Source organism: Silurus aristotelis (genome assembly GCF_946808225.1).
Source record: "Silurus aristotelis genome assembly, chromosome: 2".
Classification (NCBI taxonomy): Eukaryota; Metazoa; Chordata; class Actinopteri; order Siluriformes; family Siluridae; genus Silurus; species Silurus aristotelis.
This window is the reverse complement of record NC_139575.1, coordinates 1,893,840-1,909,224: the sequence shown is the minus strand read 5'-3', so window position 1 is coordinate 1,909,224 and position 15,385 is coordinate 1,893,840. Positions and strand designations below refer to the sequence as shown.

Genomic DNA, 15,385 nt, shown 5'->3' with positions numbered 1-15,385 from the left:
GTCCATCAGTCCTTCCACTGTGTTAATACCTGCAAGATACAAGAACAAATTAGGACCGAAAACTACTGAGTTGCAGCTCAAACCAGTTAGAGACTCATGGCCTAACATACTCCTGAGTAAATAATGTCTTACTTGATAAATCCTGGCAGGTTTTGGCCGATGACACTCGATAACCAGGACTGGTACTGAGACACCTGAGTATACACACCAGGTGAATAGGACAGAGCACAGCCTCTACCCCAGCTAGTGATACCAGCCTGAACCCAGACAGCACCCTGCTTAGTGACCAGCGGACCTCCAGAATCCCCCTTTCAAAAGAGAAATAAACTTTTTTGATTGTTGAAGGTTGATACAAGTTGTATTTATTTAAAAATGTCTTCAAATTGTGTGTTTACCTGGCAGGTATCTTTGCCTCCTTGGTAGTAACCAGCACACATCATGTTTGGGGTAATGGAGCCAAATCCCAGAAGAAAATCACAAATCTGTGTATTGACAGTAGGCACCATCGCCTCCTGAAGAACACCAGGAGCTGGCAGTTGCACTATAAACAAAAACAAAGACATAAAAACATTTAAAAAGTTCAAATCAAATTATACCCGGGTTTGCCATAGAAACCCACCTCAACAACCCTTCAGCTCAGCCCAATGAGGAACATAAATTCCTGGCTTTTGTGTCTCTGATTAACAACCAAACCCTGAATAACTACCACTTCTACTACAACTATTCCTGATGATGCAAACAAAACACCTCTGTAGGTGAGATTTTCCTGACAAGTACAATATGTTGGGTTTTTTGATCACAGAAACCTGTGTGTTCATGTCTATGTATTTACCTCCAGAGGCAATGCTTCCCCAGCCGGTGATCCAGCAGCTGGTTGTATCTGGAAAACTGCTGCCTTGCCCTGCCAGACACACTGGTCTGATGTAGTCCGTGAAGTTGACTGAAGACTTCAGGCGTAGAAGGGCGATGTCATTGTTTTGGGTGGCGCTGTTGTAGCTGGGGTGAACGATCACCTGAGTTACACCTCTCGTAATTTGATTGGAATTAGAACCGGTTAGAGTCTGTTTCCCCAAATACACCGTCACAGCAGAAGAGATGGTGCTGTAGAATTAAAAACGTTTATTCATTTCTTTACTTACATTCACAACTAATTAAAGTATTATATATGTATAAATACAAATAAAATGTAATTAAATGAAACAAACCTGGAGAAACAGTGGGCTGCTGTCAGAACAAAGTCTTTGTTGATCAGGGTTCCTCCACAGAAATGTCCGTTATAATCAGGGCTCTGGAGACTAACCTGCCATGGCCACCCTCCTTCTGAGGAACTCTGCCCACCCACAATACGGGTGTTAAAAGGGGCACGACCGCATACTGAAGAAAGAGAAACATCAGTTACAATCCGAATGGCATCTTTCAGCAGAACAGAGAAGAATAAAAATTAATTAAAAAAAATACCCACCATCCAGCTGGGAAAGAGAACCTGGAATGAGAGAAGAAGAAGCTAAGTTCAACAAGATGCAGATGTAGATTTAGACAACTTGAATATAAAAAAAGGTCAGAAGTTCAGGTGTTTAACAAACAGAATGGAAAGAGCAACCCGAGATAAAAATATACTGTGCTTTAAACAAACCACACTGTTCAAAAGAAGCTTTACAGAAATAAATAGGTTTAAAAATTACTATTTATACATTTGCACATGTAAGTTTGTCGCTAATAAGTAAGCAATTGGCAATTGTAGAAAAGAAAAACTCCCTGAGATGGTATGAGGAAGAAACCTTGTGGTTGTCTTTTAGATGTCTGCATCATTTGTATGTTTTTGATATTTTATAAATTCGACAACTCAAAATACAATAAGTAATAAATTACCTTTAAGTAAATTTGTTTATAATCAAAGGTCAGTACATATTATAACAAACTAAAATGGAAAGCTACAGGATTTGCTGGATCAAGTTATACTTACAGCTATAGCTATTTGCACAATGACCAATGTTGTATAAATTTGCACATAGCCATTATTGTAATAAACGTAAATAAAGAAACATTCCTTAGTAATTATTGCTAAAGTCTTACCTTGTAAGCATAAGAGCAGAGCCACAGCCACACACTGGAATCTCACCATGTTTGGATCTAGTTCAGTATCTGTCTGTTCAACTTGCAGGTTAAAGTGACACTATAGCAGGTTCCTTGACGCTTTTTATAGCAGTCCTCCTACAACTAACAGTGTTAACATACTGATCTGTTACATCATCGGACTGTCCCACTTTATTTAGGAAACATTCCTATTAGTCTATCAGTAACAACATTTCCAGTCTTCACACCTAGCATGTAATTATCTTCATGACAAGAATCCAGGTATACTAGAAACAAAACACACAGGAAATCTATTTATAGGTTTAAAATTTATACTTCCTCATCTATAACAGGAGACAATAATTCAATCTGAATTCATATTTACAAACAAACATTTTACCAATAACTGAAACAAAAATGTTGCCAGTGTCTAATCTGACATAATGGGTTTATTGAATGTCCGACTTTTAAATGACTTTATTATTGTCTGACAACTTTATCTTATTGTTTATACGATCCCTTCTCTGGAATCCATCACTCAGTATGTGAAGGTATTTCTGAGGGGACAACATCCTCCAAGGGTCCTGGAGCTCCCTGGTTGAGGAGAGTCACTGTCCCAATGCAGCTTTACAGAGATATATAGATTATGTAAATACATCGTAAATCTATGAATTATTCTCCAAGTTTAACACTAATGAGTCACAGGTGGTGGTGGTGGTGGTGAGTGCAAAAAACTCCCAGAGCTGGTATGAGGCAAAAACCTTGTGAGGAACCAGACTCAAAATGTAGCCCCTCCACATGTGGGTAACACTAAAGTTTTATTCATTATACAAGATCGTATCAAAAAGTTTAGAGACTAATGGTGCTACCTGGTGTTACTCTGACCCACGTGCATTACCACACCTGCAATTACATAATGGAAAGCAAGCCATAACAAAGAGCAAACGTGAAATAGTGCATGAAACTGTCCAAATCTGCCACAGAGATATTTGATCACAGGGCGACGAGAAGAGATCAGGAAGACCACCTTGTAAATGTACAATTACATTCAAATAAAATTTGGCAGAAGACTTTTTCCAGAACACCTTGCAATTATCTTGTTCATACATCTGAGCAAGTGAGGATTTAGGGCCTTGCTCAAGGGCCAAGCAGTTCCAGGTTGTGGTACTGGGATTTAAACTGACAACCATTTGAACAGTGTCGATATATATACAGTGAGGAAAATAAGTATTTGAACACCCTGCTATTTTGCAAGTTCTCCCACTTAGAAATCATGGAGGGGTCTGAAATTGTCATCGTAGGTGCATGTCCACTGTGAGAGATATAATCTAAAAAAAAAAAATCCAGAAATCACAATGTATGATTTTGTAACTATTTATTTGTATGATACAGCTGCAAATAAGTATTTAAACACCTGAGAAAGTCAATGTTAATATTTGGTACAGTAGCCTTTGTTTACAATTACAGAGTCAAACGTTTCCTGTAGTTTTTTACCAGGTTTGCACACACTGCAGGAGGGATTTTGGCCCACTCCTCCACACAGATCTTCTCTAGATCAGTCAGGTTTCTGGCCTGTCGCTGAGAAACACGGAGTTTGAGCTCCCTCCAAAGATTCTCTACTGGGTTTAGGTCTGGAGACTGGATTGGCAATGCCAGAACCTTGATATGCTTCTTACAGAGCCACTCCTTGGTTATCCTGGCTGTGTGCTTCGGGTCATTGTCATGTTGGAAGACCCAGCCTCGACCCATCTTCAATGCTCTAACTGAGGGAAGGAGGTTGTTCCCCAAAATCTCGCAATACATGGCCCCGGTCATCCTCTCCTTAATACAGTGCAGTCGCCCTGTCCCATGTGCAGAAAAACACCCCAAAAGCATGATGCTACCACCCCCATGCTTCACAGTAGGGATGGTGTTCTTGGGATGGTACTCATCATTCTTCTTCCTCCAAACACGTTTAGTGGAATTATTACCCAAAAGTTCTATTTTGGTCTTATCAGACCACATGACTTTCTCCCATGACTCCTCTGGATCATCCAAATGGTCATTGGCAAACTTTAGACGTGCCTGGACATGTGCTGGTTTAAGCAGGGGAACCTTCCGTGCCATGCATGAATTCAAACCATGACGTCTTAGTGTATTACCAACAGTAACCTTGGAAACAGTGGTCCCAGCTCTTTTCAGGTCATTGGCCAGCTCCTCCTGAGTAGTTCTGGGCTGATTTCTCACCTTCCTTAGGATCATTGAGACCCCACGAGGTGAGATCTTGCATGGAGCCCCAGTCCGAGAAAGATTGACAGTCATGTTTAGCTTCTTTCATTTTCTAATGATTGCTCCAACAGTGGACCTTTTTTAACCAAGCTGCTTGGCAATTTCCTCGTAGACCTTTTGCGAGTTCTTCTGCGGCTGCACAGTGCCGGTCAAGATAACTGACATTAAATGGCAAATTTTTCCCCTGTTGTGCTCGAGATTTTAGGGTTCGACGACAAAAAAGTTGACATAACCGATAAAAAATGCTTAGACAAAGCAAGAATTTGGCGGTTTCACTTCAAAAACGTCTATATATATATAAATATATATAGACTGTTTTGAGTGCACTGAATGGAACATGTTTAGGAAGGCTGCAACCAACGGCGATTCCATCAACTTGGAGGAGTACACGTCACCAGCTCCATCAGCAAGTGCGTTGATGACGTGACCATCTCAAAGACCATCACTACATGCTCCAACCAGAAGCTGTAAATGAATGCAAAAGTGCGTACGCTGCTGAAACAAAGAGACTCTGCCTTCAGAGCAGGGGACAAGACGACCTAAAGAACAACAAGGGCCACTTGATGCACTTTTTTGTGTTGTAGCTCTATGTTGTTAAGTGTAGCACCAGGGTTCTGGAGGAACGTTGTCTCGGTTTTTACTGTGTACTGTGTACCACTGTGTATAGTAGAAATGACAACAAAAGCCCCTTTACTTGACTCCACTGGAGCCCCTCGGGTACTCAGACCACATCTCTGTTATGTTGATCCCAGCATACAGACCACTCAGCAGGCGTTCAAGACCAGCTCAAAAACAAGTGAGAACCTGGCCAGCAGGATCCATGTCTGCTCTCCAGGACTGTTTTGAATGCACTGACTGGGACATGTTCAGGGGAGCTGCAACCAATGGCGATTTCATCACGTTGGAGGAGTACACGTCAACAGTGACCAGCTACATCGGCAAGTGCATTGATGACGTGACTATCTCCAAGACCATCATTACACGCTCCATCCAGAAGCCATGGATGACCGCCAAGGTGCGTGCGCTGCTAAAAACAAGAGACTCTGCCTTCAGAGCAGGGGACAAGACGGCCTTAAAAACAGCAAAGGCCAAACTGTCCTGTGCCATCAGAGGCGAAGCGCGCACACGCCAAGAGAATCCACAGCCACTTCCAGGACAGCGGAGACACCCGGCGCATGTGGCAGGGCAACCAGGCGATCACGAATTACAAGACCACATCACCTGCTTGTGACCATGACACCTCCCTTCCAGATGCGCTGAACGACTTCTACACCCGGTTTGAGGTGCAGAACAACATGGTGGCGAGGAAGACCATCCTTCCTCCCAGTGACCAGGTGCTCTGTCTAACCACAGCTGAAGTGAGGAAAACCCTATGCAGAGTTAACCCACGGAAGTCTGCTGGACCTGACAACATTCCTGGCAGAGTGCTCAGGGAATGTGCAGAACAACTAGCAGATGTCTTCACTGACATCTTTAACATCTCCCTGAGCAGCGCCACTGTTCCTACGTGCCTCAAGACGACGACCATCATTCCTGTGCCGAAGAAATCTACTGTCTCCTGCCTCAATGACTATCGTCTCGTTGCACTCACACCCATCATGATGAAGTGCTTCGAGAGGCTCGTCATGAGGCACATAAAGACCCAGCTCTCACCCGCACTGGACCCCATGCAGTTTGCGTATCGTCCAAACCGCTCCACGGACGATCCCATCTCCACAACCCTCCATCTGGCCCTAACCCATCTGGATAACAAGGACTCTTCTGTAAGAATGCTGTTCATAGACTTCAGTTCAGCATTCAACACAATTATTCCTCAGCACCTGATCGAGAAGCTGAGCCTACTGGGCCTGAACACCTCCCTCTGCAACTGGATCCTGGACTTCCTGACTGAGAGACCTCAGTCAGTCAGGATAGGGAACAGCATCTCCAGCACCACCACACTGAGCACTGGAGCCCCTCAGGGCTGTGTGCTCAGTCCACTGCTGTTCACTCTGCTGACTCACGACTGTGCACCAATGCACAGCTCGAATCATATCATTAAGTTTGCTGATGACACGACCGTGGTGGGTCTAATCAGCAAGAACGATGAGTCAGCATACAGAGAGGAGGTACAACGGTTAACAGCCTGGTGTGGAGCCAACAACCTGTCTCTGAACGTGGACAAAACCAAAGAGATGGTTGTTGACTTCAGGAGAACACAAAGTGACCATTCTCCACTGATCATCGATGGATCTTCAGTGGAGATTGTCAAGAGCACCAAATTCCTTGGTGTTCATCTGGCGGACAACCTCACCTGGTCACTTAACACCAGCTCCATCACCAAGAAAGCCCAGCAGCGTCTTTACTTCCTGAGAAGGCTGAGGAAAGCTCATCTCCCTCCCCCCAACCTGACCATGTTCTACAGAGGGACCATCGAGAGCATCTTAAGCAGCTACATCACTGCCTGGTTTGGGAACTGCACCGTCTCGGATCACAAGACCCTACAGAGGATAGTGAGGACAGCTGAGAAGATCATCAGAGTCTCTCTCCCCTCTATCATGGACATTTACACCACACGCTGCATCCACAAAGCACACAGCATTGTGGATGACCACACACACCCGTCACACACACACTTCACCCTCCTACCATCAGGGAAACGGTTCCGAAGCATTCGGGCCCTCACAACAAGACTGTGCAACAGTTTTTTCCCGCAAGCCATCAGGCTCCTCAACAAACATCTGAACTGAACTCTCTCTCACACACACACACACACTCACACACACACTTACACACTGTGTGACTGATCTGTATAACCGGACTCAACACACATACACTTCGCACACCCAGGTTTCAGCACCATTCACACCTTTCATTGTCGCAAAATGTTTACATGCCGTTTGTTGCTGATCTTCCGGGACTTGCTCTCTTTGCACAATATTCTGTCCAAATCCTTTGGTCACTGTTCACTTTATTTTGATTGCTGCTATTGTAGAATTGCACAATTCTGTTTACATTTCTCTGTTTACATTTTTCTGCTACTGTGCACCTTATTCTGTCACGACAGGTTTTACTGGCGGAGCTATTGTTGTTTTTATTTTTATTTATTTATTTTTTTTTTTATATTTTGTGTATTGTGTATTGTCTTGCACTGTCCTGTGTTGTCTTGCACTGTCTTGTGTTGTCTTTTGCACTGTTTGCACCAGTTGCACACATGCACTTTATGTGGCGAGGATCTTTGTTCCTGGCCCTGTGTTCTTCTGTTCTGTGACTGTTGTTTACTGTTGTTTTATTTTGTTTTATGTAGCACCTGGGTTCAGGAGAAACGTTGTCTCATTTCACTGTGTACTGCATCAGCTATATATATGGTTAAAATGACAATAAAAGCTTCTTGACTTGACTTGACTTGACTTGACTTGACTAATCATGAGAATCAACCTTTCTATCAGTGAATCAGAGGAATGCTTTCATAGCAGACATGGAGAAGGAATCAGGCAAGCTAAGCAGAACCAGTAATGTGTTGTTCGAAGATATTCACTTAAAGGTGTGCCTATGAGTACTGGTACAAATTCTAGCATGCCTGCCAGTAAATGTCTGTGGCTTTTGGCTTAACAACAAAACAAGACCTGACCCAATTCTGAATTTCCCGCATGTAGAGTAGGCCTCCAGTCAAAATCTGACAATGATTCAAAGCAATTATCAAATTCTTACACTCCAACATAACTTAGCACAAGATGTGTTCCTTTTGTGTTTATTTCTGACAAGGTTGTTTTCCTCATACCGTCTCAGAGATGCTTTTATTGTCAGTGTTGCCGCAGGCTTGGCTAAAGGGGGTACAGAAATTAAGAGTCCTAGCTTTTACTTCTCTTAGGGTGAACTATTATAATGACTATTATAATAACTATTATTATAAATTTCCCATAGCTGCATAAACGAGCCTGAAATAATACAACATATGCAGCCTTATTGTTATAAGTACCACAATAAAGAAAATGTAAAAAAATTGCTTGTCTATGTGTCCATCCACATGTTCAATTCAATTGTGTTTATATGTAGAACATTTTTAACAATAGATATTGTGTCAAAGCAGCTCTGCAGAGATAATGTGGTAATAATACTGCCCTTTCGGTCCACTTGGAGACTTCCTAGAAGAGATGGACACAGACAATGTCCATTGTGAAAAGCGCTTTACTTCTCAATCCCCCTGCTCAACCTGTTTCGTTATCCCTGACTGCTGAAGACTTTGCCTCCATTTATGATAAAAAGATAATGGAAATCTGCCAGACCACCACCTCTCAGGACGTCGCCCAGTCTCTATACTCTGCTGAGGACGTCGCTCAGCCTTTGGTCTCTGCCAAGGGCATCGCTCCATTCCGGAACTCCATGGTGGACGTCACTCCACTCCAGGCCTCTGCAGGGGATGTCGCGCCATTCCTGTTCTCCATAGTGGGCGTCGTTTTGTTCCAGATCTTAGCAGAGGGCGTCGCTCCGCCTTTGACCCTGGATGGTGTAGTCTCTTGTCATTTCAATTCTGGACTACTGCAATTCTCTGCTGGCAGGTCTTACTCTGAACACTATTCGTCCACTGCAAATGATCCAATAATTAAATTGCACAATTTGTGTTCAACCTGCCCATGTTCTCCCACAAAACCTTGGAGCTGCCAGGAAGCAGGATTTCTGGACTACAAACCAAAAACCATGAACAAGGTAAAAAACATCACAAGTAAACATGAAGGAAAGACATAAACACATTGAGACAACATAAATTACATAAAAAAAAAAAGATTTTAATTATGACGCGTGTATGTAGCCTACTTTTATCAGGAACTGTTAACATTCACATTTAGGTAAAGTATTTTCAGCTGTGAGTCCCAAAAACAGTGGCGAAGACTAACAGGTTAACTGATTGTATACAAGTGTCTGCTTTACCTACATTACCAGTTGTTTCTTTTCATAATGATCAAAATATTATACTGGTTTCACCTGAATTATTTAGGAAAAGCTCCAAAGCAAATGAGAAAACCATAAATATATACACTATATTTTCAAACGTATTGGGACACATGAACTTTCCTGCCATATGTGGTTCTTTTCCAAACTGCTACCACCAAGCTGAAAGCACACAAATATACATATTTGAATGCGGTATAGTGAAATTTTGTGTTCACTTGAATCTTAAACCTATTTGCAAGCTCCATGAAGATCTGCTTTACATCGTTTGGAGAACATTTTGAGTGGCCTGCTATGAATGAATGTAAACACCGACTGCACCCTAGACCTCCTCACCTTCTCTACTCCATCAGTACCTGACTTTACTAACACCCTTGTAACTAAATGAATCTCCACAAAATCTGGTGGAACTTCTTCCCAGAAAAGTGGAGCTCATTATAAGAGCCTGAACAAACAACATATCCACCTTTCTCCTCTCCATCATATCAGCTCCCACATTCCCTTTACCAATTATAGTACCAAAATGTAAAGTACCCACCCAAACCTCCACTCTCCACTTCTCCTTTCCCTGCTGTCTCTGTAGACGTGTTCTTCCGCTCCTTCTCCTCCTTTGGCCAACAGTAGCCCAATTTTCACCAGTACCCTGTGGGCTAACAATAACTGTGGCTGTAACCCGGGCCTCGACTGATCCGGTATTAAAGGTTTTTACTGGTGTCTAAAGATTGCAATTGCATTAAATGCATGGTTAATAGATCCCGATATAGAACCCTGGGAATCAAGTGCAGTAAAAAAATGATTCTTAATCACCAATATATTATTTATATATATATATATATATATATATATATATATATATATATATATATATATATATATATATATATATAATATACTGTATATATATATATACACACACAGCCCTGTACTGGCTTACAGCCAAACCTCTGGTTAACACTCACTATAAAATACGCCTAACCTGTTAGCCTTCGCCATCTTTAGGTCATGTCCATAAACCCCTCAAGTTGGCCCTTATTAAAAAAACATAATTTGGATCCAAACACACTGTCAAATTACAGACCCATTTTAAATCTTCGGTCTTTTTTTAATAGATTGTTCCTGCTCAGTTCTGTTCCTTCTTACAAAATCTTTGAAGAGTTCCAGTCAGGTTTCAAGCCTCATCATAGCACAGAAACTGCTCTAGTTTAAATCACAAATGACCTGTTTATAGCTTTAGACCAAGGCTACATCTCTCTGTTAGTTTTACTAGATCTTATTGCTGCAGAGACTAAAGGTGTCTCTCATAGGTTTTACAAAATTACAAAACACCCACTACCTGGTCCTCAGTCGGGAAGGAGATGAGTGGAAGACAAATTTTAACATCACTGCTGGCCACTACGAATATCAACCAAGCCATTTGGCATCACCATTGCACCAGCAATTTTCCTGGCCCATGTTTAAAGATGTGCTTAAACACAATATGCTTAACCACTTTGTATTTGTAACACTGTGTATTCCTTATACTATCGGCCCAGTACATCACTAATCATGATCAAAATTGATTATTTTATTTTCCTGCAAGTTGCCACCAATAAAAGAGACAGTCCAACTCTTGCTACAACATGTTTTTTACTGTACCCTGTTTTAGTGTTACCTGCATTTCTCTTTGATGAACACATGATCAATTGGTGGATTTTGCTTCACAATCTGTTCCTTAAAGACTCTTTTACACTTTACCTGCATCATGCATTCGAGTCCTTCTTGTTGGGTCTAATACAGTGATTCCCAAGGGACTTTATTCTTTAAACACAATTTGTATTGATGCCTTTGAATTTTCACAGAGATAAAATGTACCTGGGTGAGTTGCATCAGTTAAATTCTTTGGATCTCTGGGACCCAGGTTGTCAAAGCTCAAGAGTGGCTTAGATATCCTGTCAACCCAGATACAATGTTTTAACCTTGATCATTTAATGGCCTTGATGTCCGGTTCATTCTGAATACTTTCACTGACAAACCTGCCAGATTTCAGAGCAGACTCTGGAAATTTAGGTTGAGCTTCTTTGCTTCAGATTGAGAAGTCTTTCTTTAATCTTTTTGTTGTCAGGATAGTGATGGAAAAGCTTTTTAAAGAGATGAAAGAAGCATCTATGTAACCCAGCCATTATGGCTGCACAAGCCAGTGCACTCTTAGTGCTGGTCCCAAGCCCAGGTAAATGGGGAGGGTTGCGTTAGGAAGGGCATCCAGCGTAAAAATGTGCCAAATCAAATATGCTGATCACAAATGAGAATTTCAAACCGGATCGGTCGAGGCCCGGTTAACAATGACTGCCACAGGTATCGTTACCTGACAGGGTACTGGTGGAAATTGGGCTACTGTTGGCTGAAGGAGAAGGAGAGGAGGAAAAACGTCTACAGAGATGGCAGGGAAAGGAGCAGTGTAGGAGAGTGGAGGTTCGGTTGGTACTTTAAATGTTGGTACTATGACTGGTAAAAGGAGAGAGGTAGCTGATATGATGGAGAGGAGAAAGGTAGATATGTTGTGTGTTCAAGAGACCAAGTGGAAAGGGAGTAAGGCCAGGAACATTGGAGGTGGGTTTAAACTGTTTTATCATGGTGTGGATGGAAAGAGAAATGGTGTAGGGGTGATTCTGAAGAAAGAGTACAGTAAGTGTGTAGTGGAGGTGAAGAGAATTTCTGATAGGGTGATGATCGTGAAGGTGGAAGTTGAAGGGATGATGATAAATGTCATCAGTGCCTATGCTCCACAAGTTGGCTGTGAGATGGAGGAGAAGGAAAGATTCTGGAGTGAATTAGATGAAGTGGTAGATGGTGTACCTAGGGAAGAACAATTGGTGATTGGGGCAGACTTTAATGGGCATGTAGGTGAAGGGAACAGAGGTAATGAGGAGGTGATGGGTAGGTATGGTTTTAAGAAGAGGAATGTGGAAGTGCAGATGGTGGTAGATTTTGCTAAAAGGATGGAAATGGCAGTGGCGAACACTTATTTTAAGAAGAAGGAGGATCATAGGGTGACGTATAAGTGTGGAGGAAGGTGCACACAGGTGGACTATGTGCTATGCAGGAGATGCAACCTGAAGTAGATTGGAGACTGTAAGGTGTTGGCAGTGGACAGTGTAGCTAGACAGCATCGGATGGTGGTCTGTAGGATGGTTTGGGAGGCGAAGAAGAAGAGGAGGAGAGTGAGGACTGAAAGAATAAGATGGTGGAAACTGAGGGAGGAAGACTATAGTGTGAGGTTTAGGGAAGAGGTCAGACAGAGGCTCGGTGGTGGTGAAGAGGTGCTGGATGATCGGGCAACTACTGCTGGAGTGATGAGGGAGGCAGCTAGAAAAGTACTTGGCGTGACATCTGGAAATAGAAAGCAAGACAAGGAGACATGGTGGTGGAATGAGGAAGTGCAGGAGAGCATAAGGAGAAAGAGGTTGGCAAAACAGAAGTGGGATAGACAGAGTGATGAGAAAAGTAGGCAGGAGTACAAGGAGATGCGGCAGCAGGTAAAGAGGGATGTGGCGAAAGCCAAGGAAAAGGCATATGAGGAGCTGTATGAGAGGTTGGACACTAAGGAAGGAGAAAAGGATTTATACCGATTGGCCAGGCAGAGGGACCGAGCGGGGAAGGATGTACTGCAAGTTAGAGCAATAAAGGATGGAGATGGAAATGTGTTGACTAGTGAGGAGAGTGTGTTGAGTAGGTGGAGGGAGTATTTTGAGCAGCTGATGAATGAGGAAAATCAGAGAGAGAGAAGGTTGGATGATGTGGAGTTGGTAAAGCAGGATCTAGATAGGATTAGTAAGGAGGAAGTGAGAGCAGTGATTAAGAGGATGAAGAGTGAAAGGTGGCTTGGGCCATATGACATACCTGTAGAAGAATGGGGATGTTTAGGGGAGATGGCAGTGGAGTTTTTAACCAGATTGTTTAACAAGATTTTGGAAGGTGGGAGGATGCCTGAGGAATGGAGAAGGAGTGTGCTGGTACCGATCTTTAAGCATGAGGGAGATGTGCAGACCTGCAGTAACTACAGGGGAATTAAGTTGATCCGTCACACCATGAAGTTATGGGAAAGAGTAGTGGAAGCCAGGCTAAGAGAAGAGGTGACCATCTGTGAGCAACAGTATGGTTTCATGCCGAGGAAGAGCACCACAGATGCCTTATTTGCTTTGAGGATGTTGATGGAGAAGTATAGAGAAGATTAGAAGGAATTGCATTGTGTATTTGTGGATTTAGAGAAAGCATACGACAGGGTGCCGAGAGAGGAGTTGTGGTATTGTATGAGGAAGTCAGGTGTGTCAGAGAAGTATGTGAGGGTGGTGCAGGGCATGTATGAGGACAGTGTGACAGCAGTGAAGTGTGCAGTGGGAACGACAGACTGGTTTAGGGTGAGGGTTGGACTACATCAAGAATCGGCCCTGAGCCCTTTCCTGTTTGCAGTGGTGATGGACAGGTTGACGGACGAGGTCAGACAGGAGTCTCCCTGGACTATGATGTTTGTGGATGATATTGTGATTTGTGGTGAGAGTAGTGAGCAGGTTGAGAAGAGCCTGGAGAGGTGGACATATGCGCTGGAGAGAAGGGGAATGAAAGTCAGTAGGAGTAGGACAGGGTAAATGTGTGTGAATGAGAGGGAGGGCAGTGGAGGGGTGTGGTTGCAGGGAGAAGAGGTGGAGAAGTTTAGGTACCTGGGGTCAACAGTGCAAAGTAATGGAGAGTGTGTTCGAGAAGTAAAGAAAAGAGTGCAGGCAGGGTGGAGTGGGTGGAGAAGAGTGACAGGAGTGATTTGTGATAGAAGAGTATCTGTAAGAATGAAAGGGAAAGTTTATAGGACTGTGGTGAGACCTGCGATGTATGGATAAGAGAGAGTGGCATTGAGTAGAAGACAGGAGGCAGAGCTGGAGGTAGCAGAGCTGAAGATTTTCGTTGGGAGTGACGAGGATGGAAAAGATTAGAAATGAGTTTATTAGAGGGACAGCGCATGTAGGATGTTTTGGTGACAAGGTGAGGGAGGCGAGATTGAGATGGTTTGGACATGTGCAGAGGAGGGACATGAATTATATTGGTAGAAGACTGCTGAGGATGGAGCCACCAGGTAGGAGGAAAAGAGGAAGACCAAGGAGGAGGTTCATGGATGTGGTGAGGGAAGACATGCAGGTAGTTGGTGTGAAAGAGGCAGATGTAGAGGACAGGGTGGTTTGGAGACGGATGATCCGCTGTGGCGACCCCTAATAGGAGCAGCCGAAAGAAGAAGAAGAAGAAGAAAGAAGCATCCATGTACAGTCATATGTTTACCTTATTGGGACTATACAGCTCTAAAACAAACATACACTTTGTTTACATTAACATTAACATTTTTATGCAATTTAGCAGATGCCTTTTCCACAGCGACTTACAATTATCTTATTTATACAACTGACCAATCGAGGGTTAAGGGCCTTGCGCAAAGGCACTTTGGTGGCACCTTGGTGGTGTTGGGATTTGAACTAATGACTTTTCGAACCAACATCTTAACCCTTGAGAAACAGGTTAATAAATCAGCCATTCTGGGGAAGTTTGGGGAAGAATCACATATAGGTATTAAATGTCCATACAATTTACCCACATATGGTACAGTTTCTTTAAGTCTGTTTACAGATGTCTTATTTCCTATTTAATTGATATACAAAACAATAAGTATCAACACAGATCAGAAGCAGCATGTACTGCATTTAAAGGCCCTTGAGGATGGGAGTCACTAAACTGTTGGGCATCCATGTAGTGAATATTCCAAGTGAGAACAATTATTTAGTTTAATTACATTTACATTTATGGCATTTGGCAGAAGCTTTTAGACAAGGTGACCTAGAACTGAGCAATTGAGTGTTAAGGGTCTTGGGTAAGGGCAGCTTGGTGGTGGAGTCTAATGCTTTAACCACTGAGCTACCACATCCTATTACGATTACCCTATTCCACAAAATGTTTTACAATCACATTTACATTCACTCAGTCTTACCATCTTTATTACCCCTTACCCACACTAACACTCACATTCGATCCATTTCCCTCATGAATCTACAACGTTCACAATGTAGAAACTCGTAAAATAATGACTCGGACAAGAAGTTCA

General features: G+C 42.8%; 1 protein-coding gene across 1 annotated transcript; it reads right to left on the bottom strand.

Moving 5' to 3' along the window:
• LOC310738922 (serine protease 33-like) lies at nt 1-2,206 on the bottom strand. The gene is made up of 7 exons (XM_083564429.1): nt 2,074-2,206; nt 1,463-1,483; nt 1,206-1,374; nt 833-1,101; nt 396-541; nt 133-308; nt 1-29 (listed from the first exon to the last, which is right to left on the bottom strand). Exons 1-7 carry the CDS (start codon nt 2,120-2,122, stop codon nt 23-25), a joined length of 837 nt encoding a protein of 278 aa, XP_083420555.1. The 5' UTR covers nt 2,123-2,206; the 3' UTR covers nt 1-22.
• Nucleotides 2,207-15,385: the final 13,179 nt, after the last annotated feature.